The sequence below is a fragment of the Gambusia affinis genome, linkage group LG23, assembly GCF_019740435.1.
Source record: "Gambusia affinis linkage group LG23, SWU_Gaff_1.0, whole genome shotgun sequence".
In the NCBI taxonomy this organism is placed as follows: Eukaryota; Metazoa; Chordata; class Actinopteri; order Cyprinodontiformes; family Poeciliidae; genus Gambusia; species Gambusia affinis.
This window is the reverse complement of record NC_057890.1, coordinates 2,550,336-2,575,761: the sequence shown is the minus strand read 5'-3', so window position 1 is coordinate 2,575,761 and position 25,426 is coordinate 2,550,336. Positions and strand designations below refer to the sequence as shown.

Below are 25,426 nucleotides of genomic sequence, written 5' to 3'. Positions count from 1 at the left end.
AAAGAGAACTAGAGAATATGAGAACCCAAAAAATGTTCTGCAAAGAAATTCCACCATGAAGAAAAGGAAACAACTGGAATGATTAGAGAAGCTTTTATTAAATGAGCTGTTCGGTAAAAAAAGACATCCGTGACCATTTCCAAAGACGGCATTAAAACTGAAGCTCAGGTGAAAATCTGACGGCAGCAGAAGACTTGAAGCTTCAATGTCTGGATTTCTCATCCTGCAGAAAGAAAGAACGAAAAATACAGTTTGTGTTTTAGTAAATATTATTTAAAAGAGTTTGAAGCAGCTTGAGCAGTGACACAGTGAGGCGGTAACCGTGACTCCGTCTACCTTGATGACATCAGCCAGCTCCTGCAGGACCACTTGGTAACGCTCCTCCATCCCCTTCAGGCTCTCTGGTTTTACCATCTGCTTCTGAATCCCGGGGCTTCCTGCCTCCATCACCATCCGAAGGAAATTATTCTCCTGAGGGAGGAAAGGGAGAGAAACTCAAACTGCTAAAGAGGAACATTCATTCAGTCAGTTTGTTACCAATCATCATTTCAGCCATGGACATTCTTATTCTGGCCAGAATTTAACCCTTTGTGATCCAAGTTTCAAATCTCCTCCTTTGATATTTTTGCTTATATTAATTGTGACCAGTTCTTTAAATGTCCTGTGAGTGAATATATATTTGCCCATTTATAACAACTGGAACTTTCAATATCCAGCAAGTTATTTTCGCAATTTACAGTCTATTAAAAGAATGTCCCTCAGATTAATTTCACTACCTGCTGCAGCTGGGGGTGGGGGTAGGGAGGTCATTACGGTGAAATTACCGTAATAACCTGATATTGGCTGGAAAGTGCAACGTCTCTCCTTTCAGAAACAGGTGGAATTTTTCAGATAGCACAAAGTGTGGTGGAATAACAGTACTGCAAATTTGGCTGGATTGTCGGGTCTACGTTCAGCCTGGAAGGGTTAAAACAGGGAAAACCTCCTTCAACACTCAATCATCTTCTAACCATATGAACAGATTATAAGTGGGAATAAATGTAAGGGTGTCCTAATGTATTCTTGACAGAAATCTCTACTCTCTTCTCATTCCAGATCAGTGACTGTACCTGAATCCTCAGCAGAAAGGTGAAGGCCAGTCCAGGTTTTCCGGCTCTCGCTGTTCTTCCGATCCTGCGTGATGACAACAGACGGCGGGACAAAAAAAAAAAAAAAACGTGACTTTTAGACAGACGGGAACAGAAGGGACAGTTTGAAGGAGGAGTCAGCGGAGGCTGCTGACCTGTGAATGTAGGTCCTGATGTACTGCGGAGCGTCATAGTTCACCACACATTTGACATAGTTGATATCGATGCCTCTGGCAGCTGCGTCTGTGCTGATCAGCCTGCGTGGAGGACGGATCGGGTTAATACAGCAGAGCGGTCGTACAAGCTGCAGCGCAAACAAAGCAATACCAGAGAAACCAGGAAAAGTCGCCATCGTTTCGGTGTTGCTGTGTGGATGTTAGTGATGTAAAATGGCCGTTTTGCTCCCTCTATTAACATTTTGCATTTCCTCAACACAGGACGTTCTCCTACATCAGTCCATCTGTTCCTATCTATCAAGTAAAAACTTTTCCAACTCATTTGAGTACCAAATTGAGCTTAATGAACCGTTTGTTAACTCGGATCAACAGGAACACGTGCGACTGAATTGAAACAACTGTTTTTGTAAGTGACATTTGTTGTGAAATGCTGGTGTTCGCCATAGGAATAAACCGAATCGGCTCGCTCTCTGTCACTGGAACCATTCCCATGAGAACGGTCCAGTGTGCTTGTGACTCACAGCTGGATCTTCCCCTGTTCAAAGTCCTTCAGGGTGTTCTTCCTCTCGCCGGGAGAGAGGCGTGACGAGAACTCGGCTGCCTGCACTCCGCCAAACAGCTGCACCAACCGGTAGAGCCTGGAAAGCAGAGGAGATGGATCAGACGACACACACCGAGAGGCACTGAGGCGAGTCCCTCCGTCTGTCCGTCAGTCCCTCCTACCTGTGTGCCGTCTCTCTGGAGTTGGTGAAACAGAGAATGGGGCGGAGCTTCAGATACAGGATGAAGTGAAGGATGAGTAGGGGCTTCTTGTTCATCGTGCACGGGACATAAAACTCCTGCAGTCAGCCAAGAGGAAACCGTCTCAGAATTTCACCCTCCGGTTCCAGTTATCGGTTTGCCCATCGAGTCAAAAGGCAGAGTCTCACCGCGAGGCCCTGGGGGAAGTCGAAGCGGTCGACCACGGCCGTCGTGCTGCCGGACGGGCCGTGAACGGAGCTGAAGAGCTGCGGCTGGTGGAGGCCCAGCTGCTGCAGCTTCTCCGGGTTCTGGGTGAGCGTGGCGGAAAAGAGCAGCTTCTGGAGCGGCGTCTGACCTGGAGACAGACTGAGAAGAGACGCAGCGTGATGCGAGGCCACGATGTTCAATGTTTTCACTTACAACACGACTCAATCTGTTCCACAACACACCACCAGTCCTCTGACACGCCAACAGTTTAGCAGCGTTTGGGCCGAAAAGCTCAGGCTGCTGCCGTACATTATCTTAGGAAGCTGGATTAATAAAGTAATCAAATTAACTCCTGCATTTGATTTTTTTTATTATTACGAGGTAGATAACACCTGGCTGCTGTGATGCATGCAGGCTCCGTCCTCCTGAACAGGGCTCTGGCCTCTGGTCCGGCCGCTGAGCGGTACACCGCCTTCAGCACCTGGGTGAGCCATGACTGGTGCATGCTGTCGATCATCCTGTCGGCCTCGTCGATTATCTGTCAGCAACGCGGACAGAAAAAAAACAGACGCGGCACAACATCAGAATCCAAAGAGTTCTGCTCTACATGGCGAGAATACTGTGGTTTTAGGAACCTACCAGAAAGCGGAGATGTTCCAGACAGAAGGCGGGGTTTTTGCTGATGTGATCGACCAGTCGGCCGTAACGACGACTTACGTCTGCTGCGTTGCAGCTCGCACTGCCTCTGAAACAGACAGCAGGTTGTTGGCTTTGGATTTGCAATATTGTTTTTTTTTTTGTTTTGTTTTCTAAATGTGCAGTATTATATATTTTCCAGGCACAAAATGCCATTTTATAGCACCAATCCAGAAGCTTTGCCAACTTCAGTTGTTATAAAAATGCTGCACATACTAAACTTGATAAAAGACATTTTGTCTTTGTAATTAAACATCTTGAAATTGGGCCTCCGTCTCTTTAAGAAACTCCTACTTTTTCTGTAACTCCGCCTCCAAGAAGTCATCACAACATGGCTCCTCTATTAACCCTTCAACAAATTTTTTTACCAGCGTTTCACTGATAAGTAGCTCCTATAATGATCTCAGCAGATGAAGAGTTCCACCAGATGTTTGCTAATTGCTGCTGGCTAGTCTGAAGGAGCTGAGAGGGGGAGAGGAACTCTGAGGTGGAAGAAAACCACAGAGCTTGGAAACTGCAGCTCAGAAGAGGAGCTTTGTCCTTGAAGGCGTCCTCACCGTTGCTCCGAAAGCGAAGCGCACTCCGCAGCAAACGACCTCTGACCCCCCAGCATGACCACTTTCACAGGAGTTCCTTCGGCGTACGACGCAAACACTTTGTAGACCTGAACCAGACACACATTAACCTCAGGACACTGTGAGGGTTTAAACTTGTGCAGAAATGGTCAGAACGTTGCGACCTGCTGCGCCAGCTCTTTGGTTGGCAGCACGGCCAGAGCCCGGATCTCACACACCGTCCGCTCCATCAGCACCTGCCAGGAAACACACACACACACGTCGTTGGGAAAACTGCAACAGCAATGCTTGATCAAAGCACCGCAGGGGAAATGCTGGCTGCTCACCTGAATGACAGGAATGACAAATGACAGAGTCTTTCCGCTGCCTGTTGGTGCAGAAACACAGAGATCTCTGGGTCTGTAGCCTCCTCGACCAATCAGGTGTCCATGTTGAGCGCCCTCCAGTATGGCCGGGATCACCTCCGCCTGCACTGAAAACAGATCGCAGGAGTGTTATGACTTAGACTGTGAATGATCAGCCACTTTTGTTAAGTAAAATGAGGAGAAGGAGGAGAGAGCGGTAGAAAAGCTCATGAGGACTGAAACATCTGCATCACATTGTTGATTCTGCCTGATACTTGCTCTAGGCCATATTTGGTTAGATTGGAAGATTGTACTCAAACGTTGAATTTCTTAGAATCTTTAGGAGGCATAAAAGGCAAACAGGAAAAAAAAATAAAACAGTCAGTTTGCATAGAATTTGATTAAAAAATGTGGCCATCTTACAGTTTGTAAACAGCTTTAAGTCAACACAGCTTACGTTCCTAAACAAGGTTTGGGCTCATGCAAACATCAATAATAATGCCACGTGTGGATCAGTTAAAATGGTAAAATACACTGGGCACCTTCAGATCCAAACAGAGGACACAGACAAAATGAAAAAAAAAAATTAATATATATATATATATATATTTTTTTTTTAATCTTGTGAAAAACTTTGTTTTGGCAGAAATGACAAGTATGCTTTTGGCAGCATGCAAATCTGCTTTGATACCAATTTAAGCTCCAGACCAAAGTTTCTTCTGATAAACTCTGCTGCTAATCTCACAGTCTGACCTCAGATTAATCATGACAAAGATATGAAAAAACTCCAACAACAGCAGCACATGGACAGTAAAAGCTTCTCTTTTACACAAGAGGAATCTTTAGATCAATTCTCAGTGGGACTGAATGATCACTCGGTTTTTTCTGTGACACACAGAACTTGATGAATAACACCAGGCATAGAAAATGGACCACTATTTATTCCTTAAATACAGTTTAATAAAATCACAGCAGAGGCTGCTGGGATTCTTACATGGCCACCTTCTCTCTCTCACTGCAAGTCATTTCCCATCTGCAGGGTTGAAGTTACTAAGCAGAGCAATGATGCAGGATAACACAGGCTTCATTGTCAATAGCTGTTTCCCAAAGTAGCCCCGGCTGACTCCCAGGTGAATCTACCGTACCTGGAAAAAAGTGCTGGATTCCATTCGCCTCCAGTTTCCTGAGGAGCTGAGCAGAAACCCCAGAAACAGAGGAGACCGGAACCAGATTGCATTTAATGTCTCTGTGAAAGACATCGGGCTCAGCGAGCCACTGAGGCAGGACCCGCTTTACCTGAGGAAAAATAAAGACTGTGGAATTAATGGCAGGAATCTTTATTTTACTAAAGCCATGAGGTTTTATTCCCCCCTTACATGTTTGTACCTTATTAACAGGTCTGCTTTCAAAACCTCCGAGGACACGGAATCCTGTCGCTGCAGACAAATCCCTGTTTGGCTCTTCCACTTCCTGTTCCCGCTCCGTTTCGCACCTGCGGCTCTCTGGAGAAACACCCGCTGCTGACTGACCTGAGATCCAAAGATAAAACTAAAAACATTAACGGAACAGAAGTTACACAAAAAGTAAGAAAAGGTCAAAACATTACTATGTGACAGACAAAACATTCAAATAACTTTTGATCCTTCTGTCTCAAATATAATGCTAGAAGTATCAGCATCGACTAGCTTCACCGCTGAGAGCATTCACAGATGAGATAAAGAGGCCAGACATTTCACACACGTTCTGGGTTTGTTGCACCTCGAGTTCGCACTCGGACATCAGGCAGAACGCAACATCATAAGAACATTTCTGCAGATTTTCTGCCCAGGTCCCTCTTGCAAAAGAGATCTGGAGGCCAATTGAGTTCAGACTCAGGACAGCAGGGACACTTCCTGTTTGCAGTGAGGGAGATGTGACCAGTTAGAACACACCTCCTCTGCTGGGAAGAAGTAAACGGAGAGGAGGATTTAACAGCGATCGTTCACCTGAATTTACCAGAGTCCAACTTGCTGGGAACCTCAATCCACCCACTGCAGTCACAACTGAGGCCTCAGCAGGTAGAAAGAGAGACGCTGTTCACAGCAAAGTTGCCTCACAACATAATATTTACTGTTTACTTGCAATCTGTAAAGTTCCAGAACATGGATTGCACAACTCTGTCTTCATTTTATGGCAATCTTTGAAAAAGAATGTCAAGAGTTATTAATGGTGTTTATCAGGTATGCACAATATTATTGGTATCGTATCGTATTGGCCGATATTAGTTGTAAAATTTAATATCGGACATCGGCCATTCTGTCAAAAATAACTCACTGATAGAAAAGACATTGTTTTTATATGACAAATCAGTGACAGTGATGCCTGCGGCACAGCACATTAAATATGCACTGTTTGAGTGTTGTCATTGGCTTAGAGAGAGCAAATGTCATGTATAAATTTGAGTTGAAAGTGTTGCGTCATTTTCAGCCTCCTTTTTAGCGTTTGCATTTGGTAGCAGGCGAAACTGACAAAGATAATGCAACATTTCAATTCCACAGTAGAGAAAGCCATATAGTTTCAATAAGTAGGTATAAGAAAAAATATTGGTATCGGTTACTGGCCACATGAGTTATTGGAGCTTATTGGATATTGACCAAAAATCCAATATTGTGCATCCCTGTTGTTTATTCTTGTTAGTTCCATCTGTTTGTGGTGAAACAGTTGCTAGCAGTTAGTTCCAGTTGGTTTGCTGAAGGGACTTCTTTATGATTGGGATCATCAGTAATGATCCATATAATTACTGATGTGGATCTCTTGCACATCAGTAATGAATGACTAACACTTTAAATCAACCAGGGCCTAGAGACAGCAGAACAGTAAAAAAAATATTATGGTAATATGAAACATGTGAGCCTAAAAAAGAGAGAGAAAATCCCACCCGATTCTTGACTCCATTGCTTCTTATCCGCAGCTCCTTTTCTCTTCTTCTTCCCCGCAGGCTCAGAATTGTTAGAGTCTGCATCAAGCAAAACTTCAGCTTTTGATTTTCTCCTCTTCTTCTGCTGCTGCTGTTGATGCTTTTCACTGCTTCGTTTCTCGTCTTTGGTCTCCGACGGAACTTCCTGCTGCTCGGTTTCTTCTTCACCAGTCCATTCTCTCTGCTTTGCTAAGCTCTGTCTTTGCTTCTGTTTCACCTTCTGCTGCAGTTTGGTCAACAGCGCTTGGGAATGGGACACCTTGGACATGACGCCATCCTCGTCGTCTCCAAGATACCTGAAAAGATAAACAAACTGATGCCACAACTACTGGCTGCTTTCAATACTACAGGCTTATAAACTCTTCAGTAGATCGATATTGGATTTCTGTTGCTTACAATGTTGTTCTATCTATTCAAAAGCTATAAAACGCATTTGTTGAATCAGTTTTGATCTACCCAGTCTAAGCTGATGTTTTACTTTACTCTTTTAGCCGTTTTATCGTGTTTTAACTAGAAACTGACCCAGTCTGACACAAGACCCTCCAGCACTAACAGCTTGTACTTACCTGTTGACAAGAAACAGAGACATTTCAGCTGGAAGACCAAAGCATTGAAAAAAATAATCCAATTCAAACTACCAAAGGTGGCGTATGTCTCCTAGAAAAGTCACCAACTACTTAGACTAAACAAGACCCAATACGTGCTCCTCTTTCAAATAGTTTCTGTCCTAGTTTAAGAAAAACGCCGCCATACTGCATGTTATTCTCATTCTTATTCATGTGCGTCAAACGCGGGCTTATGACGCAAGTCAGTCGCACTTGTTTGACGATCTTCTGGCCGCGACTAACCGGATAACTGCTATCTCTTGATACTTATCTATTTATTCTTTATCTATTATTAATTAATAATCAATATAACTGCAGCTCATATTTGAGCTATTGGTGGCATTTTATATTAGAAGACAAAACATAGTCATTCCAAAAATATTACATACTTTTCCCCACCACCGTGTGTGGTTCAATCCGCGTGATGACGTTATCCAATCAAATTAAAGCAGTGCACATTTAAAATGTTTTCTATCGTCCCTTCAGTTATTCCCTAAAGTTCCTTGAAAAAGAAATGGCAGAGTCTGCTGTTAAAGTTTGTGTCCGTGTTCGTCCTGTTGCTGAGAGGTGAGTTTTCCTGAACCGAGTTACTCAGAAGAGTTTCCCTCCTCACCCAAAGCGACGTTAACTGTGTCTGTGTGATGTTTCTGCGTTTCCGCATAAAATGTTTACATTACACCATTTTAGAATTTAATAAGAACTACAGGGAAGTTGTCTTTTCTTTATTCCACTAAGCTGTTTGTGCGAGACATAAGCTGTTTGTAGCTCACACAGCAGGGAGATGTTTTTTTTTTCTTTTCTTTTTTGGCTCCTATATAGAATGTGAAGACCGCGGTACATTAGTTTCAAGTTGGAATTTGAATTTTCGCGGCGTCTAGCTCAAGGTTGATTCCGGAACGCTAACTTCGGCCGGGCGTTCTCCTCTCCTCTCTCGCCCGGAGGTTCACATATAGGGACCGACAACAAATTTCCGATCCAAACGCTCCTTAGAAACAAATATCGATGTCTTGCCTCGTGACCAACTGACACAAAACCAATGGTAATTCATGTTACTATGTTCAATTACCAATCTGACTCCCATTTCTATTGACTTATCAGTCATTTTCAAGATTTTAAATTATTTTAATGTTAAAGATGTATATTTTTCTTTGAAAGCTTCCATGTCATGTGACCATTGACTCAAAATTAATGTTAATTTGTTCTACTGGACTGCTATTTTAATTCCTGCATATACACTGATGCATGAGGAAACTGTTGGACATATGGAGGAGATGCTGTGAACAGAAGTATTGATCCACTACCAATACACACCCTGGTATCTAATAGATCAACATTCCCCACCATAACCCACATAAATAACTGAACTTGCTGTCAGTAAGAGTAACAAAGTAAAGGTTTATGATGTATAAATTACACATATAGTTGAAATTGGAAGTTTACATGCATCAAATAGACATGTCCACCTTTTGCTCTTCTCACTGTCTGAAGTTAAATTGGACTAAACTTTTGTTTTAAGTCTTTTAGAATTGCTAGTTTTTTCTATTTGCTGAATATTACAATAGTGAGAAATGCCAGATTTATTTATGCTCTTAAAAATCAGACGTTTGCGCACAGAATGATTCAATGGTGAAAGTCCGGATGATCTCATGGATGTGGAAACTGACACATGTTGGTTATTTAAAGGCTCACTCGTGGAACACGGTGCTTCCTGGTTTGACAGAATGAGAAAGTCATAAAATATCAGGCAGAGAATTGTAGAGCAGCACGAGTCTGGTTGATCCCTGAGAACAATTTCCAGCTGCTTGACGTACGTCTGTATCTCTGTAGTCAGCTTTAAAAAAAAAATAAAATAAAAATTTCTTCCTCCCAATTCTTTTCTAAGGGAAGAAAATGCAGCTTCAGAAAAGGCCCAGCCCGTCCAGCTGTTCTGGGAAACTGACAAGAAATCAATTCGTCAGATTGATGATGGAAATTCCAGCAAGTGCTTCACTTTTGGTATGCATCCAATTAAATACAGCATTATAACTGAGTGTGTTGTGACCCACTAAGATGATTTTACGGTCAAATTTTCTCCTGTTTTCAGACAGAGTGTTTAGTGCTGAAGAATCTACAATCCAGCTGTACCAGGATATTGCAAAGCCTCTGGTTGTGTCCACCGTTGCGGGTTATAATGGTTTGTAATAGAAATGATTGTTTTGCTGTGAATCCTCATGCCACAAATTCAGACAAAATGCTCTCGCTCTATTTGCACGGCTTTTGTTGATTCATGTTTTTGTGTCCGTTTGCTCCCGTTTGTCAGGAACCATATTTGCCTACGGTCAGACCTCTTCGGGGAAGACGTTCACAATGATGGGCAGTGACCGTAACCGTGGAGTCATTCCTCTGGCCGTAGATGACGTCTTCCAAACTATTAAAACGGTAAGCAGCTCCAGTGAGACTCGCTGTAAAAGTCGCCATACTAGTTTAGTCCGTTTACTGTTGGCCGTGTTCCTCTTCTAAGCACTCTCTCCTCATTTCATCCAAAGTTTCCAAACAAGGAATTCCTTCTCAGAGTGTCCTACATGGAAATCTACAACGAAACGGTGACGGACCTGCTGGTTGACAGCTGGAAGAGAAAACCTTTGGAAATTCGGGAAACGATGAATGTGCGTGGGTTAAATGGGTTTTTGTTCGGTATGGGAGTATTTCCAGAAACTATGCTGCGCAACAGTTGGTCTCTGATCAGTCGATTTGTGTTCGCTGTGTAGAAAACGGTCTACGTGGCTGACCTGACCGAGGAGCTCGTCACGACGTCGTCACAAGCCCTCGCCTGGATTAGGAAGGGAGAAAGTAAGAGCTCGCCGTTTAAAAATCAGAAGTTTGCACACAGTTTCCTGCCATCACGCGGTGTCTTTATTTTGTTTGGCTCCAGAGAACCGTCACTACGGAAAGACTAAGATGAACCAGCGGAGCAGCCGCTCGCACACCATATTCCGTATGGTAAGCAACAACTCAGCATGCAGGATAACATGGAGTTTGCTGCTGTGACGTTTTCTGACTTGCTAATGTTTATCTAGATCCTGGAGAGCAGAGAAAGGAGTGATCCAGCAGCAGGCGAAAATGCTGATGGAGCCATTATCGTTTCCCATTTAGTAATTATTTTCTTTTTTTCCGTTTGATTCTTTAAATATTTATACGTTTGCTTTTGGAGAGGCAAGTTAATCCTTTTTGTTTGTGTGCAGAATTTAGTGGATCTCGCTGGATCCGAGAGAGCCAGTCAAACTGGGGCGGAAGGTGAAGTGGAGTCAATACTGTCCACCTTTATGTTTTGATTTGTAGCTTTAATTTAATTTAAAAGGTTTACTTAACCAGCATGTGTTGAGTTGACGTTGAAACTTTCCTTTTTTAATATTCTCACTTTTTCTTTCAAATCCACAGGTACTCGTTTCAAAGAAGGATGCAACATCAATCTCAGTCTGTTTATACTTGGACAGGTGATCAAGAAACTCACTGATGAAAACCAGAAGTGAGTAACCATGGCGATTCAGTTTACATCAGATGCAGAAGAATCTCAATTAAAGTCCAGAACTACTCCATCCTGAGCAGCGTAATTCTAGAATATAAACTAAAACAAATGTCCCTCAGCATTGGCTGCTTTCCAAACCTCAGTCATGTAACTCTAGTTGTAGGTATTTCAGCTTCCTGAGTCTTTGGAGTATTTTAGAGATGCTGTACGAAAGGATCTGCAAACAGGCCAAAACTGAATCGTGATTTGTTGGGAGTTTACTGTATTTTAAACAAAATCAATACAATTCTCGCATTCCGAATAGATCCTTTATTTTCGGATGCACTGACTGCTGGATTTCTTGTCGATACTCTTCAGAGGCTTTACCAGCTACAGAGACAGCAAACTGACCCGCATCCTGCAGAACTCCCTGGGAGGCAACGCCAAAACGGTCATCATCAGCACCATCACGCCCGTTTCTCTGGAGGAGACCCTCAGTACTCTGCAGGTTTGTCTTCATTGTCATTTCCTAATCTTGAATGGTTCTAAACATTTACTGTACATGAGACATTCTAGTTAAGGTGTCAGAATGCACAACACTCCAGTGTTCAGATGAGTTCCACATGTTCAGTTTGCCAGCACCGCGAAGAAAATGAAGAATGACCCTCATGTGACGGAGGTATCGGATGACGGAGCGTTGCTCAAGAGGTATCGGAATGAGATCGTAGACCTCAAGCGTCGACTGAATGAGGTTAGGATGATTTGTTAATGTCGCCGGGCTGCTCTGATTTTATTCCCATCAAACGTCCTTCACTGCGGCGCTTTGCTTTGCTCGACTCGTACGTTCATCTCTTCCAGGTGTCTTCGGTCACACAGACCACAGTGACGGAAAAAGAGGTTCTGTCTCAGCTGCTCCAAGAGAAGGATCAGCTCCAGAGAGAACAAGAGGACCGGATCAGAAACCTGACCAAACTGCTGGTCACCAGCTCCAACCTGGTCTCTGTTCCAAAGGTCCGTCATTCAGTGGAGAGTTTTTTTTATTTTTTATTTTGTTTTGTTTTCTTACTTTTTCTTTTTTCATTCAGCAGAGTTTTACTTCCCTTTAACAGAAACCCATACCACTGCCTAGCTTTACCAGTCCGCACACCAGCAACTTCAGCAAATAATGTGACAAGTCATGGCTGAAAGATGAAATAAAAAAATTAGAACCACAACTGAAGTTTAAACAAAAACAGTATGTTTTGTAAGACATTATAGTGGCCGTTTGGGTATTGTTGATGTCCAATATCACATAATGGCTGAAACGCAGCAGGCTGCTGGTTGACTGAAGGTGTTTCTAGGCCTGGTTACCATCAGGGTTAAATACTCACTAACATGCCAGCTGTGTTCTCTATCAGATGCCGAAGCGCCGGGTGACGTGGGGAGGAAAGATGCTCCGCGGCTTTCAGCCGATCTGTGACGACGACGGGATGTCTGACATGAACGTGACTTTCAGCAGGAAGAGGAGAGCTGATCGTTTCTGTTCTGGGGATCTGGTTGAAGGTATGGAGCGACCGAAGATGGAAATCTTTCTGATCGGTTCGTGTAAGATGATGGACCCTGGGCTTACTGCACTTTGTAGCTGATGAAGACTTCTACCCTCACTGGGGGATTCCTGAGGAGCCTTCAGACGAGATGGAGATGAGCCAGAGCTCTGTGACGGTTCGCAGCTTTGGGGACAGGTGGGTTCTTCATGAGGTCACCAGTAGGCCTGTTGCAATAATCAGTAAACAGAACCATAAACTAAAACATACTCAGTAATCTCCATTTGTGATTTATTGATTCTCTCGTTTTTCTTTCTACCAAAAACTGGATGATAAAAGTTTTCTGTTTTGGACTCAACTAGCTTCTTTTTTTTTTTGAAGGACAAGACTTCATGATTCATTTTATCTTATTGTTTTATTAGATTTTTTTTTTTTTCATTTAAAATGTCTTCCATTTCCAGTGTTAAATTCTCTTTGAGAATATGTTCTTGCATACTTAAACAGATATTCCCATTATATTACTTTAAAATGATCTCAAAGCAACAATTTTATTGCTTGCAGCGATAACTTCTGGGACAATTTATCGTCCAGCAGCATTTGTTGTTGACAGTAAACTATTAAACTAAAGGCTAAACTTTGGAATAACTTGTCCCACTTAGTAAAAGGCAACTGATAAGCTTCTTATGTTTTTATCTTTGTCCATGTCCAGTGACCTGGCGTCTCCTGATCAAAGATGTGCTCTGTTAGAGAAGCTCTCCAGCCTGGAGCATCAGCTCGAAACGGAGCGTCGGCAGAGGGAGGAGGCTGTGAAAAAGGCAGAGACCCTGGACTGCCGAGTCGCAGAGCTGCAGGACCAGTTGCAGGCTTTGCTGGAACAAGAAGCGGCGGAGAAGAAGCAGTCGGAGGAGAGGTCGGCAAACCTGGAGGCGCAGCTGCGAAACGAAACCCAGCAGAAGCTGGACGCCTCGTTGCGAGCGCAAGCAGCTGAACGGAAGGCTGCCGAGCTGGAGGAGGTTCTGCAAACCGAGACGCAGCAGAAGCAGGAAGCCACTTTGAAAGTGTCCGAGCTGGAGAGGCAGCTGGAGGAGAAGAGGCAGCTTGAATCTGAGCAGGTAGAGCGTTAGATCAGGAGCTGCTCTCCGGAGCAGCAATGTTGAGTGGGTAGAGTTTTTAGAATGCTAAATATTGTCTCTTGCTTGTATTTCATATGTTGGATGCTTTTGTAGGACTCTAAATAAAAACTGCAATGTTGGTTCTGGATATAAAGTGTACCAGTTTGGGCTCTAATCCTGGAGTCTTTTGTCTTCCAGATGAGGAAAGGATTTGCAGAGAGTGTTCAGCTGTGTGAAACCTTGGCGTCAGAGAAGGTAACGCTGGCCAAAGCTGCTGCTGCTAAACCACAACCTCCCTACAACAGAAAGAAGGATTATAGCAACTCCATATATTCTGTTGTGATTTTTAGTGTCACAATAACAAATGACATCCATTGGGTTATTTAATCTTCAGCAAACTCTTTTACTCAAAGCTTCTTCCAGATGATATGATGATGTATCTAAAGCCAACAACAAGCTCTTACTTTACCATCTGAGATGAGATTAGAGGAGGGAAAACCAAGACGGACGTCATTGCTGACCACGTCTTTCCAACAAGGGCTGAATGTGCAGATATTTTAGGTCGGAGGAACCTAAAAGGTCACATGTCCTGCATCTTTTCCACAGGAAGCTGTTGCTGCCGAGCGAGACCACCTGAAACAGGAGCTGGGGCTGTTTCTGGAGCACACGCAGAGCTTGGAGAAGGAAAATGCTGCTCTCCACCAAGAGCTGAAGGAGAAAAAGGATCTGGAAGAGTTCAAAACTCTGGAGCTGAAGTTCATGGAGGAGCAGGAGGTAGATTTCAGTTGAACGTCTTTGTCTGCAATAAAGTAATGAGAATCCGTCTTTCATTTAGTGATTTTCTGATGCGCTCAATTGAATGTGGTATGAATAATAATTTCACTATTTTGTAATTGTTTCTTATTTATTTGCAGAGTGAATTGAAGAAGGAAATATGTAGTCTGAAGAAGGCTATCGAATTGTCTGAACACCAGCACCTTCAACCGGAGGTAATGTAATGTTTTAAAGGGTGGCTGTGATACTTTGGCACATTTCTCATGTAACCTCTTTCAACATTTCATTCAAAGCCAAATGAACACTCCATGTGTTGACTTTAGTCACAGCGCGATCTCTTCCTGTTGATGTCAGCAGGTGTGATGTTAAACCTCTTGAGTTTCAAGACAAACAGAAAAAGATGCAGCCTTTTAAACATTCATGTCGGTGCAGATCTTTCAAAGTTTGTTCACTTGGAAACAAAGGAGGTTGTGTTTTGGTTTTTTTTAAACTAACCAGCTTTTTCCCCCAATTAACCCTTTAACTGCCACGAGGACACCGGACCCATTGACCTGCATGTGACAGTTAAAGGGATAAACAGGATTTAGTTGTTAGGTCAGGGATTGGGTCACTGAGCCAGGAGGAAATGTTTAAAAGTGATTATGTTTCTCTCCAGGTGACCCTGACAGCCAGCAAGGAGAGTCTGGAGGCTGAGCTGACTGGTTCCGTTCCCCAGATGGCGGTGGAAAGGCCCAGTTATCCTGAAAATCATCAGAATGTTTCTTATGACGACGTTGAGCTCAGCGCTCTAGACGACACGCTCCCACAAAGTAGTAAACCATGAACTGGGACGGTTTTCCACCTGTGACATCAGATGGGGGGGTTTCTAAACTGTTCCATGTTTCCAGGTCTGTTAGGAAGTGTGAAAGTGGAAAGCGGCGCCGTCATCAGCCTGCAGGAGGAGCTGGCTCTGTGTGGAGAGGCAGAGGAGGCACTAAAGGAGCAGCAGGAGGACCAGGCTTCACTTCAGACTCCTGGAGATCAGGTGGAGCGCTTTAACTCCTGCTGGCTCCTCTGCTGCACCATGACTGAACCGCCACATAATCTGACAGTCTGTAATTCCTGTTTCAGAGTGCAGACCCGACAGGGGAGCTGCAGGATGTTAACAAGACGACTGACGACCTCCAGTCAGGCCTGGCCGCTCGGGAGGCGGAGCTGAAGCAACAATGTGCCGATTTAACTCTGCAGCTGGACGCGCTGAGAGCAGAGCAGAGACAGAGCGTCCTGGAGAGGAACCGGCTTTTAGTTTCTCTGGAGGAGAAAGACTCAGAGGTGAGCGAGAAACCAGGACTCAGTTTGGCGCCATGCTGCAGTTTGTTTTGCTCTCTTCATTCTGTGCTTCTGTGGTGTTTTACCAACCACTTCTACAGCGGTTGGTAAAACACTGAGCACACGCTCTGTGTGTGTGTGTGTGACGTTACTGCGTCCTCCACTGCACATGCCGGACGCTTTCAGGCCACGTGTGGTTCACACAGGAACTCGCACTTCCAAATATACGTGACCGACCACGGCGATTGAAATACGACTTGATTAAATCTGGATCGGGTCACTTCAGGCTGCGGTGTGAATGCAGCTGTAGTCGCCATCTTGCATCCTCATCCTAAGCTGTTCTGTTTCCTGAATAAACTTGAGCTGTTGCCAGTAATCTGACCGGGTTGATATGAATGTGTCGCTAGCTGAAGCAGACGATTGAAGCTCTCCAGCGTGTAGAAGCAGAGAGGGAGGCTCTGCTGCTGGAGCGACGGGTTCAGAGCTCCGCTGAAGATGGAAAGGCAGCGACTGACGTCCTCCTCAGGTCCGTTCAGGAAGAACTCAGGGACGAAAAGCAGAGGAACGCTGACATGAAGACGGCCTTTCAAGAGAAGGAGTCCGAGTTACAGGAACATGTGGGTAAAGTGTTGACTGTGCCCTCTCCTCTCTGGCTCAGTGACGATAACTCTGGCTCTAAACAGATGCTGAGGCTAACACAGGAGCTCCAAGATGGCGGCAGGAGCTCCACAGAGGAGGTGGCGAGGCTGCTGACTGCGGTCGCCTCTCTGACTGCAGAGAGAGATCAGCTCAAGCAGGACCTGCAGGAAAACGTAGAGCTGGTAAACGAACACGTCGTCCCGCGTCTCGGCGCTAAACACCAGGCGCCTAAAGATACCCCGAGCGTGAGGTGCTGTTGCCATGACAGTCAGAAAGCCGTACCTCGTCTGTTCTGCAGATGATAGAGAACCAGGACGAGCTGAGGAGCGTCCTGGAGAAGAACCGTGAGCAGGCCAAGCAGATCAAACGTCTGACGTCTGAAAACGTCTGCAGGCAGGATGGAGGTCCCACTGAAACGGACACACAGCTGGAGGAAGCACAGGGAAGTGTGAGTATACTAGACACACACACACACACCTTCTGCTTTGATCACAAAACATATTAAAGTTCTGTTTCCCGTTTGAAAAAGATGGCCGCTTCAAGCGAGGAGCCGAGGCAAACCCAGGCAGAAAAGGACGAGCTGCTCTCCCAGAGCGCAGTCACTCCAACCCCAGAGCAGCTGGAGGAGCTGAGAGGCAGACTGGCTGCTCTGACCGAGGAGAGAGAGGAGCTGCTGCACGCAGCGGAGAGGCTGAGAGGGGAGAAGGAGGAGCTCCGAACACAGCTGGAGGAAAAGATGGACATGGTAAAAACACAAAGTCGAACTCTCTGAAGCAGCCCAACTGCAACAAACGTCATTTACGTGTGGAATGATCCTTCATTTGAGTGAAACCTGAGTGGTTCTCACAGATCCTGTTCTCTTGTAGATGCAGTTTGAGTTCCAGCAGCAGCAGCAGCTCCTCTCTGAAGCAGATCCACTGAAGGACGAGCAGGTTCAACTTCATGCTGCCTTGTCTTCTGTCTGGTCACGTCTGCTTTTCTCCCGTTCTTCAACCCAAACGGCTTCCTGTCTGTTCTGGTGCTACAGATGCAGCAGCTGGAGGAGGTGGAGCGTCTGAGGTCTGTTCTTCAGGAAAAGGACAAGCTGGTGAGCCGTTTCTCAGACACACACACACACACACACACACACTGTGGTTTTCACCCAACTGAAAGCAGGAGGCAGTCTGAGGGTGACTTCTGAGTCTGACGTTGAACCATTTGTCCTCTGATTCAGATGCTCGAGAAGCAGGAGGAGCTCCAGGTGTTGAAGGAGAGCAGGGAGCGGATGGAGGAAGAGATGATGGAGCTGAAGAGTCAGCTGGTAGAGATGCAGAGCTGCAACACACACAAGCAGGTAGAACAGAGGAGAGCACTAAACAGTTTGTTTAGCTCCTAAATCTTAATGTTCTCTAAAAAAAGACCATGTTCTCCCTTCATTTCTCCTTCTTGCCAAGTTTGCCGAGGAGCTGCAGTGTGTGAAAGCAGAGAGGGAGGGTCTGCTGGCCCAGAGGGACGCTGTGAGCCAGCGGTTTGAGGAGGAGCTGCAGAAGCTGCAGAGCTCCCTGGATACTGTCTGTCAGGAGAGAAAGGAGCTGCAGGAGGAGCTGAGACAGAAACAGGAAGCTGGAATGCAGCTGCAGAGAAGAACGGAGATGTTGGAGGCTGAGGTTTGATCAGTGAAGAGATTCTGTTCCCAACTCTGTGCAGCCCTCAGTAAAATGTCTTTTTGTTGTTTTTTTTTTTTTAGTTCTACAAGATACAATAATTATATAACAAAAAAAACCCAGACTGGTGTTTTTTTGTTTTTTTTTGTCTGATCAGTGTTGATGGTTTCATAATTCTGAGGTTATATCAGCTAGCTCCTCTGTCTAGTTAAAGTTTCAGCTTGATGCAGGTGCGTCTCGAGTCTCGATTACCAATACAAGCTGCTGATGTCGTCATTCTTACTTTAGCGCGTCTCTGACGTCCAGCATACTGTATCCGTTTGAGGTTTTCAGTGTAAACGGAATGAAACGCAGGCCGTGTCAAAGTGCCAGCGGCGGCCATCTTGCTCACCGTCTCTGTCTGAACAGGTCAGGGAGCTGAGCGCGTCGCTACAGACGGTGACTGAGCAGAGGAGGCAGCAGGAGCAGCAACTACAGCAACTTGGACAAAAGGTGAGCTTCATTCCTGCTTGTAGTTCTCACTGAGGGTTTTAGTGTGAACTTATTATTTTCTTTTGAAGGCTTCCTCAACAGAAGAACTTGTGAAGGCTCTCCAGGATGACGCGCACCAACAACGAAAGGTGAACTCCGAGCTGAAGAAAACGAGCGAAGAGGAGAAACGTTCTTTGGAGCAGAAGGTTAAAGTCGGCCGTGTTTTCATCTCTCCTCCAGAGCTGTTCAGCTCCACTCAAAAAAACAACAACAAACAAACAAACAAAAAAAAAAGCTCCACTTTTTACTTTACTGTTCCGTTACAGATAACAGAATTATGCAACAACTTGGAAAGTGTTGAAGCAGAGAGAGACTTTCACCTGTCGGACAAAGAGGAGAGCCTGCAGAAGCACAAAGAAGAGATGGAGAAGCTGCAGCTGAGCGTGACGACTCTGAGTCAGAAGAGCGACCTGCTGCAGGAGGAGCTGGAGGGGCTGAGGGGGGAGAAGGAGCGGCTCCAGGCGCAGCTGCAGCACAACATCAACATGGTACATGGTCCTTTCCTCTGGAGCTGCTGCCATCCTGCGACTGTTGGATTCATTCCTCCTTTGACACACTTGGATCAAACCTGTTGACTCCTGGCACTTTCAGAGCAGGAATGCATCTAAAGGTTGTGGGGATGGCAGCTCTGGAGGACCCCTGATCTTAAAAGGAACTACTAAAGGGAATACCTACACTAACTGACCTGTGACCTCTGATTGTAGGTGTCGGCCTACCAGGAGAAGATCACCCAGCAGGAGCTGCTGATGATGCAGAAGCAAACGGAAAAAGACAAACTAGAAGCAACATTACAGCAAAAAGTATTTTTTCCACTCATTTTCTTGTACAGTTTTGGGCCTTCAGTCAGTTCTGCTGAATTGTTTCAGACTCATGTTGGGAAGCCAAAAACGTCCCAACCTCGATGTTTGGGTTACATAATTAACTGTAACCAATTTATTACTAATAAAATTGAAGTCCTTTAGTCTATCGGTCATAAGCCAAACGACGTTTCACGTGAAGGAATGAATTCAGACGATCAGCAGGAAAAACTCTTCACACGTCAAGGAGCCAGTACAGCGCTGAACTGCTCAGTCACTTGGAGGGCTCGCTGTTCGTTACGCCCACTAGTGGCGAACTGCTGCAACTACACCCTAATGCCTCCGTCAGTCCCGATAGAAGTGCAGCTTGAAAATAATTTTTAGATAAATAAGCTGGTTCTGTTCCGGGGACGATGAGGCAAAGAAGGTTTCTTTATTAAAAATCAAGAAAGTGATGGACAACCCCGACTATTGGGCAAACAATGTCTGTGATCAGAGGCTTCTTCAGATTGACTGTAATACAGACTGCTAAAGGAGCTCTTTCCGTCTATAACTCTTTAAAGGATCTGGATTTTAATGATTTACAACATTTAATTCCTTTCTGGATAAAAAAAAAGTATTTTTGAATTTAGCTTGATCTCAAATCCTGATCTCCTAATGACCTTAGCAAAAACACACACACACCGTATGTTTCGTTTTGCGCGTTAGGATGAAGTGATTCTTGAGTGTTTCAGCTTCTCCGGTCCTGCCTGGTGGTTTCTGAGCTCTGCTTGTGTTCTGCTGACAGTGGCAGAAGGAGCTGCAGCTGCAGAGCGAGAGAAGAGCTCAGTCTGAAGCCCAGTGTGACGCCTCCCAGCAGGTTTGTCCAAACAATCACATTCTGGGTTTAAATTATTTATTTTTAAATTTCCAGAACCTTTTACTACATGCTTCAGTCCCAGTTTGGATTCAGAGCTGTACCTTTGGTTGTAACGGGGGGAGGGAATCATTTGTGAAAAAGTTCTGGTGTTTGGCTCTTAAAACCAAACCGTAGTCATCTTTTATTTATCTTTTTATTTTCAGCTCCTCAATGAAGCAAACGAGTCTCTGTCAGCCCTGAGACAGCAGCTGAACAACCTGGAGCAGAAGCCCAATGCACTCTGGGAGACTCTGTCACACCTGCAGGACTCGGCTGATCATCTTGATGTAATTCATGTTTAAATTTGATTTATATATAGAGGCAATCAGACTGATCCTCACTTGATGCTAGGTCAGTGTTTCTCAATTCCTGCCCTGCATGTTTTAGGTGTTTCCCTTCTGGATTGAATATGTGGGTGATTAACAGGCTTCTGCAGCACTTGATGGTCATGCAATCATTTGAATCAGCTGCTCTGGAGTAGAGGTACATCTAAAACATGCAGAGCAGGAGGGGGGGGGCTGAGGACTGGAATTGAGAAACACTGTGCTGGATGATGATATTTTCTGACTCTTATGTTCCTAAAACCGTGAAAATTTGTCATTTTAGGCAACCTTTGGGAAATTCCAACAGTTTAAAGAAATGTGCACAAAGACGGCCTCTGAAACCCCGGAGAAGGTTCTGAAAGTCCAGAGTTTCCTGAAGCTTTCTGACCTGAGGGGCCTTCCAAAGTCCAGGCTGGCTGTCTTCAGTGACGTCTTTGAGCTGGGATTTCAGACCTGCAGCAGTTTCACAGAGACTCTTGTACTTATTACTCTTCTTTCTATTTTCTAGAGGAAATTTAAAAAAACAAAAAACAATTTTTGATCATTTCCACTGGAAACTGAACATTTCTGCTCTTCCGATTGTTAGGAACAGCTCGCGGTGCATCCACATGTTTATGTGAAAACGTTGGAGCTGCTGGTGAATACAGACCTGGCTGTTTTTGAGGAGAGACGGCTGCAGGACTTGCTGACGTCCAGAGTTGGCGCTCCCAGGTTTTCCGTCCACGTTGAGGATTTCCACTCCCGGTGGAACCAGAGGCTCTCTAAGCTCCTGGACAAACGTCAGCTCTACCAGCAGGTAAGATCTGCTCCCCTAATGAACCCATTTAGGCTCATTTATAAAGTTAACATGGAGGTGCAGAGGACTCTTTTACTGCAAGCCGTTCTGAAAGGGCTCCAAGCCAGTGTGAGCACCACAAACCAACGATGTATCCGTGATTATTTTTCCCATATGGTCAGACTTTCAGAAGTACTGAAAACTGCAACATTTATCCTTTAGAAACCATCTTAGCAAAACTGAAAATACAGGTTTTTATTTTTATTTTCCTAAAGCGATCATAACATTCATAGCATCCCCTTGGATCAGTCTTTCTCAAACTGGTGGTCCAGAAGGTGCTGCATGTAAACGACGGTTTATCAGCTCTGCCGTTTATTCAAAAGAGAAGCTGGAGTTATTAGTGTAAAGAAGAAAAAAATTTTAAAAAAAGTCCAGGGGGTATCCATCTGATCAGAGGAAGTCGAGTTATACCTGCTGACTGTCGTCCGCCAACAATTTGATTCTTTTTAACGACTTCATGGTGTTGGAAAGCATCTGCCTGTGCAGGTGGAGTTTGTTCTTTCTGCTTTGGATCGGCCTTAAAACTGTCCAAATGGTAAAGGCTGCCGTTCAGCCTCCGGTGTCTAAATGACTGACTGCCTTCAGCTCTTGGCTGAAAACGAGAGGTTTAACATTAGGCGTCTTGATTTGCTCTGTAGAAGATGGAGAGCATTTTGGAGAGGCTCTGGGCCAACCTGACTTCGTATATCGCAGTTCGACAAGCTGAAGTTCAGGAGAGGGTCAAATTCAACGAGTCTGTCGAGGCCGCCTCCAGCCCACCGGTCATCGGCGAGCTGGAGCGAATCCTCGGCCAGGAAGCTGAACGGAGGAGACTTGTGGTCCAAAACGGGACCATGCCTTTACAGGTGCGCTTTACCAATAACTGCTTTTGTTTCTCCTAGAAAGAGTTCAATCCATCTGTGTTTGAATATTTCACTATGCTAACGTTTAGCTAGTAGTGTTGTTTTGTTTTTTTTAAACATTTTTTGTCTGTCCTCTCCGTCTGGCTCTGGTAGGTCATCAATGATGAGCTCAGTAAGATTTTGGATGAACTAACCCAAATGGCTAAACGGAGAGATGGTCAGCTTAGAGAAGAGAGGAGGAAGACTTCATCACTGCTGCAGCAGCTGGAGGGAACGCCTGTGATGCCAAACCTGCCCTCAGGCCAGGACTGCCAGCAGCTTCAGCAAGCAGCAGCAGAGCTTACAGTGAGTCTGATGTCTAGAGGTCGGCCTCTTCACATTCTGGGAGGTAAATGCTGACACACCTGTTATACGTGTGTTTCAGGCTCTGCAGGAGCAGCTAGAGGAGGACAAGGCTGAAGCCAAAAACATGGAGTCCAACCACAAACGGACCACTCAGCTCCTGCAGACTGAGCTGCTGGACACTAAAGCTCTTGCAAAGGAGAAGGAGAACACGATCCTGACCTTAAAGGTCCAACTGGAAGAGTGTGAGGTATGACCGACGTTTCTCCGTACAGGTTCTGCTTTAGCTTTTAGCTTCGCTTTGCTAACGGTGGTGGTTCTCTCTCGTTTAGAAGAATGCGTCACTCGGTGCAGCGCAGCTGAAAACCCTCCAGAGCAAACTGTGTGAGGAGAAGGTGAAGCTGGCCGCCGTCACACAGGAACACCAGCAAGAGTAAGAGCCCCTGGATTTATCCTCTCTGTACTCCAACACTTCAGCTCTGACTCTGCAGAGTTGAGGCATCAGTGTGTGTGTGTGTGTGTGTGTGTGTTGGTAGGTTTTCTTCATTGGAAGCGGTGAAGCCCTCTTAAAGTGGGAGGCTTTCTTTTTGTAATGACACATTAGCTGGATTTTTTTATTTAATTTTTTTATATCCAGCTTTGAAAAGTCAGAAGAACTAGCAGAACATTAAATTCAGTCTTGCTCAGAAAGGATTTCAGAAGAGTTCCAAAGGGCAGAACTGGCCGTTTGGACCGAGGAGGCTGTAGACGCTAGCAAGAAGTGACGACTGATTCCGACCTGCTCGTTGCCGTAAGGTGTTGATGCTAGTTCTGCTTGCAGGATGGAGAAGATGAAGACGGTGTTGAGTGTGAAGGAGGAGTCTCTGAGGAAGCTGAAGCAGGATCTGAGATCACAGCCTCAGGGCGAGGAGTCGTGTAAGTCAGTCTGTAGTGAATCGGCTCAACACGTCACTATTGGATTTTATCCAATTATTTCACTGCATTCCCCTCACAATTCAAGGTTAAATTGAGTAGCAACAGAAGCAAACATCTGTCACGGATGTTATAACTCTAGTTCATATTCGGTTTTTGACGGAGAGCCACAGATTTATCGATGATTGTATCCAGTAATCATTGGAAACGTGTTGCTTTTCGTTCTCCGTTTAGTCCTCACAGGGAAGGAGCTTCACGCTCGACTAACCAACCCCAGAGGTACGATGATCCAGAGCAGCATTCTGTTGGAGAAGACCAAGCTGGAAGAAGAGGTGAACCGGCTCCGGCTCCGGATCACTGAGCTGGAAAGGTAACGGGATCCGGTTTGGTTTTTATGTCCATATGTGATGTAGACAGTCAGAAAGTGGTTGGTTTGGGTCACTTTAAAACAACCTGACTGGAGTTGGGATTTCTGCCTCAGATTGATTTAACTCTAAACAAGATCTCAGTCGATCAAGTTTGTTTGTACGGCAATTAAAAGTGCTTTACATCATAAAATCACGCACGGATGCGAGCAGTTGTCACAGAACCAGAAGAAAGAGCTGCACCAGGGCTGGTGGTTGTGATGCGGGGAAAGTTCAGGCTTCTGACCTCTGACCTTTCTCTCATCAGCTTGGTGTCCTGCCAGCAGGAGGAGACTGCTAAGTGGAAGAACAGAGCAATCAGTCTTAAAGGGAAGAGCAAAGCCGAGCAGGACAGGCAGACCTCCCCCTGTACTCCTAAGAAGAGGACCCTGTGTCCAACCTCAGACTGCACCTTGTTGTTCAGCCCCACTAAAAAAAGTTACCTTCCTCCTAAGAAAGCCCTGGATTCTCCTCGGAAGCCTCTGGTCAGTGCAGCCTCGCTGCTGGACTCTCCCAAAAGCAGCTTTTTCAATGCAGGTGAAGGTTCTGAGCTGCTGAGCAGAAACTGTCCCACACAGTTCTTTGACAACTCCAACCTGGGAATCAAACCAGGTAGGTTCTTAATGCTAATATTCCACTGTGCCACTTCCAAATTGTGAAGTAGGAGTCTAGATTTCAATCTGCTTGCAAAGTCTCCAGTCTGATCTGCTGGTGTTGGTTCAGTTTTTATGTAAATTTCTTATGATTTTTATTTGATTGTCTCTTTGCAGATGAACCAGCTGCTGAAAAACTGGACTTCTGGAACGATAACAACTGCAAGACCCAGTGAAATTAATTTTAATGTTTTTTTTTTTTTTTGAATGTGTCAGAAAATAAATCTAAATATTTTAAATAAAGTTTGGTTAATGCAAGAAAAGCTCTCTGTTTTTACATGTGTGACCTACATTAGGGGCTGGCGATGTGATTAGTGTAACACATGACATTGGGACTTTTATGAAAAAATATTAATATGGGAGCAAGGTGTGAAGAAGGAGTTGTATATGGTAGTTTCCTGTGGGGGTGGGGTACCTCAAAGGCACTTGGGGCATCAAGAATCAAAGGGGCACAAAGACTCAAATTCAAGTTTTTGTTTTTTTAAACAAGGTTTCCATTTATTCAAATTCAGTCACATTTAGAACCACATATCCAGCAACATATACTTGAGAGCAAATTTGAGTAAAAAAAAAAAAGTTTGTTCTTGTTGAACAAGAATGACTGAATTTAAACTAAAAAAACCAAACGAACTTCAAAACCCCATAAAACGGAACTTTCCTGAAATGACATAATTATGGAAGACATTTTTTATGTTTTGGATGCATAAAAAAAGGGTTTTACGATATTGTTCATATCAATATCGTAACAAACACAAGGAAAAGCCTGCATGTTCTAAAATAAGAAGACATTTTACAAATTTTAGCGCCAGCAATTTTGTGGCTCTTAAAAGCGCCTACGACTTTTGAGTCCCAGCTAAAGTGTGCGGAATCTCCCTTTTTCCAGCGTGTGTTGCCTCGTTCTGCCACTAGATGTCACTGCCCCCTCTCAGTACCGACATGCGGCGGCATGCAGCAGCAGCAGCCGCCCGGTCACGGGGAC

The 25,426-nt window shown here is 44.8% G+C and overlaps 2 protein-coding genes across 3 annotated transcripts; one reads left to right on the top strand and one right to left on the bottom strand.

Annotated features, from left to right (window-relative positions):
• Positions 1-79: 79 nt before the first annotated feature.
• Positions 80-7,672, bottom strand: LOC122826317 (ATP-dependent RNA helicase DDX51-like). The gene is made up of 16 exons (XM_044108026.1): positions 7,389-7,672; positions 6,784-7,118; positions 5,253-5,395; positions 5,012-5,162; positions 3,849-3,994; positions 3,687-3,758; positions 3,505-3,611; positions 2,891-2,996; positions 2,644-2,789; positions 2,233-2,410; positions 2,027-2,142; positions 1,825-1,941; positions 1,283-1,384; positions 1,110-1,173; positions 337-471; positions 80-223 (listed from the first exon to the last, which is right to left on the bottom strand). The coding sequence occupies exons 1-16, from the start codon at positions 7,409-7,411 to the stop codon at positions 203-205; spliced, it is 1,962 nt and encodes a 653-aa protein (XP_043963961.1). The 5' UTR covers positions 7,412-7,672; the 3' UTR covers positions 80-202.
• A 174-nt stretch (positions 7,673-7,846) lies between these two features.
• LOC122826316 (centromere-associated protein E-like) lies at positions 7,847-24,700 on the top strand. Of its 2 annotated transcripts, none has more exons than XM_044108023.1 (46): positions 7,847-7,994; positions 9,310-9,422; positions 9,511-9,600; positions 9,727-9,845; positions 9,953-10,072; positions 10,175-10,256; positions 10,339-10,406; positions 10,484-10,558; positions 10,649-10,700; positions 10,845-10,932; positions 11,290-11,419; positions 11,543-11,662; positions 11,770-11,922; positions 12,309-12,453; positions 12,533-12,632; positions 13,144-13,546; positions 13,745-13,801; positions 14,153-14,320; positions 14,461-14,535; positions 14,976-15,129; positions 15,208-15,344; positions 15,431-15,631; positions 16,036-16,245; positions 16,312-16,449; positions 16,566-16,715; positions 16,797-17,012; positions 17,134-17,199; positions 17,295-17,354; positions 17,481-17,600; positions 17,701-17,913; positions 18,319-18,402; positions 18,471-18,587; positions 18,708-18,929; positions 19,146-19,241; positions 20,026-20,097; positions 20,301-20,423; positions 20,743-20,937; positions 21,046-21,255; positions 21,933-22,139; positions 22,290-22,481; positions 22,561-22,728; positions 22,811-22,911; positions 23,299-23,393; positions 23,625-23,760; positions 24,063-24,406; positions 24,565-24,700. In XM_044108023.1, exons 1-46 carry the CDS (start codon positions 7,942-7,944, stop codon positions 24,621-24,623), a joined length of 6,297 nt encoding a protein of 2,098 aa, XP_043963958.1. In that variant the 5' UTR covers positions 7,847-7,941; the 3' UTR covers positions 24,624-24,700. The 2 variants fall into 2 exon arrangements, with proteins under 2 accessions (XP_043963958.1, XP_043963959.1); XM_044108024.1 differs by having other exon boundaries at positions 7,889-7,994; positions 22,814-22,911.
• The last annotated feature ends 726 nt before the right edge of the window (positions 24,701-25,426 follow it).